The following is a 1428-nucleotide window of genomic DNA, read 5'->3' as shown; positions in this document are numbered from 1 at the left end:
TTTTTTTTTTTTTTTTATAACTAAAAACCATTTTGCAGAGAGAGGCTGCTCACCCAACAGATGTCTCCATCTCCAAAACAGCCTTGTACTCCCGCATCGGGACCTCCGAGGTGGAGAAGTCTGCGGGCCTTCTGTTCCAGCAGCCTGACTTGGACTCTGCACTCCAGATCGCTAGAGCAGAGGTACTGTGTCGTGTGCCTTGGAGAAAGCCCGCTCTGGGGACTCAGAAAGGATCCGGTTCCTGCCTCTTGTAAATAAATATTTATACCCACAGCCCCCAAAGCCAGGGTCTTTAGAGAAAGACTTCCTCCTCTGAATACTGCAGCCAGAGATGTGTGGCCGTATTTGGATTTATAACCAAAGGCACATTCCTTTCAATTGTCCCCCAGTGGGCATCGTGGCTCATGTTCGGGGAAGTTCTCTGAATGTAATGATGGTTTGGTGTAGGAAGTTCTAATTCTACATTTATTCAGTGTCTCCTTGTTCTGGCGTGTGAATTGCTCACGTGCGAATTCACTCATTTGAGGCTAACCTTTGTCTTCTCCCTGACACTAGATCATAACCAAGGAGAGAGAGGTCTCGGAATGGAAGGATAAATACGAAGAAAGCAGGCGGGAAGTGATGGAAATGAGGTCAGTGGTGGAGCTTGGCTTTCCTGGTGCCCGGGGCATGCTTGCCTGTGGTGTGATAGCGGCTGGAGCTGGGGTGGCCCATGAGTAGTGTCTTCGAAAGAAGAAGTTCTCTTTTCTTTATTATGCAAGGTTCATGTTTTTCAAAAGTATTTTTAGTATATTACTATTATTAAAATAGCATGCACACAAGTTAAAGAATGCAATCAAATAAATATACATACAATGAAAAGCAAATCTTTCCACTCAGCCTCCAGTTCCAGAACCAACAGATAACTGCTACCTGCTGTCTCTCGTGTATCCTTCCAAGAATTTTCTATTTCTGATCACAAATGTGTGAATGTATCTATACAGCCTCCTTTTTTCTCCAGAACAAATGAGAGTGCAATATAAATTATTCTCTACTCTTTTATAATAGCTTATCTTGAACATATTTTTATACATCTCTACTTCATTCTGTTTAACAGGTGGTTATTGGTCCATCGGATGCATATAACGTAATTAACTTAACCAGTCTCAGTGGATAGACATTTAGGATTTTTCCTGACTATTGCTCGAATGATTTATTTTTATTTGTTAGATATTGTAATAGACATACGATAGCCACCATGTATAGTTCACTTAATTACAACAGTCAGTGCTAGTTTATTTTCGAAATCAATTGTGTTCCTGGCTACCATTTTAAATAGCCAGCAAACTAGGTGATCATATCCCCTGTTTTCTAGGTCACAGTCGTAGCTTCCTGAAAATTCTTCTGTTAGTTCCTTCTTTCTCCTGATGGTTTCCTGTGACCACTTCT

General features: G+C 41.4%; 1 protein-coding gene across 1 annotated transcript in view; it reads left to right on the top strand.

Moving 5' to 3' along the window:
* TACC2 (transforming, acidic coiled-coil containing protein 2) overlaps positions 1-1428 on the top strand; it is a gene marked incomplete at its 3' end in the record, with an annotated part of 188598 nt that overhangs the window by 176971 nt on the left and 10199 nt on the right. Inside the window, exons 17-18 of the mRNA XM_008586646.1 lie at positions 39-182; positions 556-632. Of these exons, the coding sequence (XP_008584868.1) occupies positions 39-182; positions 556-632 (221 nt within the window). The remainder of the gene's footprint in view (positions 1-38; positions 183-555; positions 633-1428) is intronic.

Source organism: Galeopterus variegatus, unplaced genomic scaffold (genome assembly GCF_000696425.1).
Source record: "Galeopterus variegatus unplaced genomic scaffold, G_variegatus-3.0.2 Scaffold4064, whole genome shotgun sequence".
In the NCBI taxonomy this organism is placed as follows: domain Eukaryota; kingdom Metazoa; phylum Chordata; class Mammalia; order Dermoptera; family Cynocephalidae; genus Galeopterus; species Galeopterus variegatus.
This window is presented reverse-complemented; position numbering and strand designations above follow the sequence as displayed.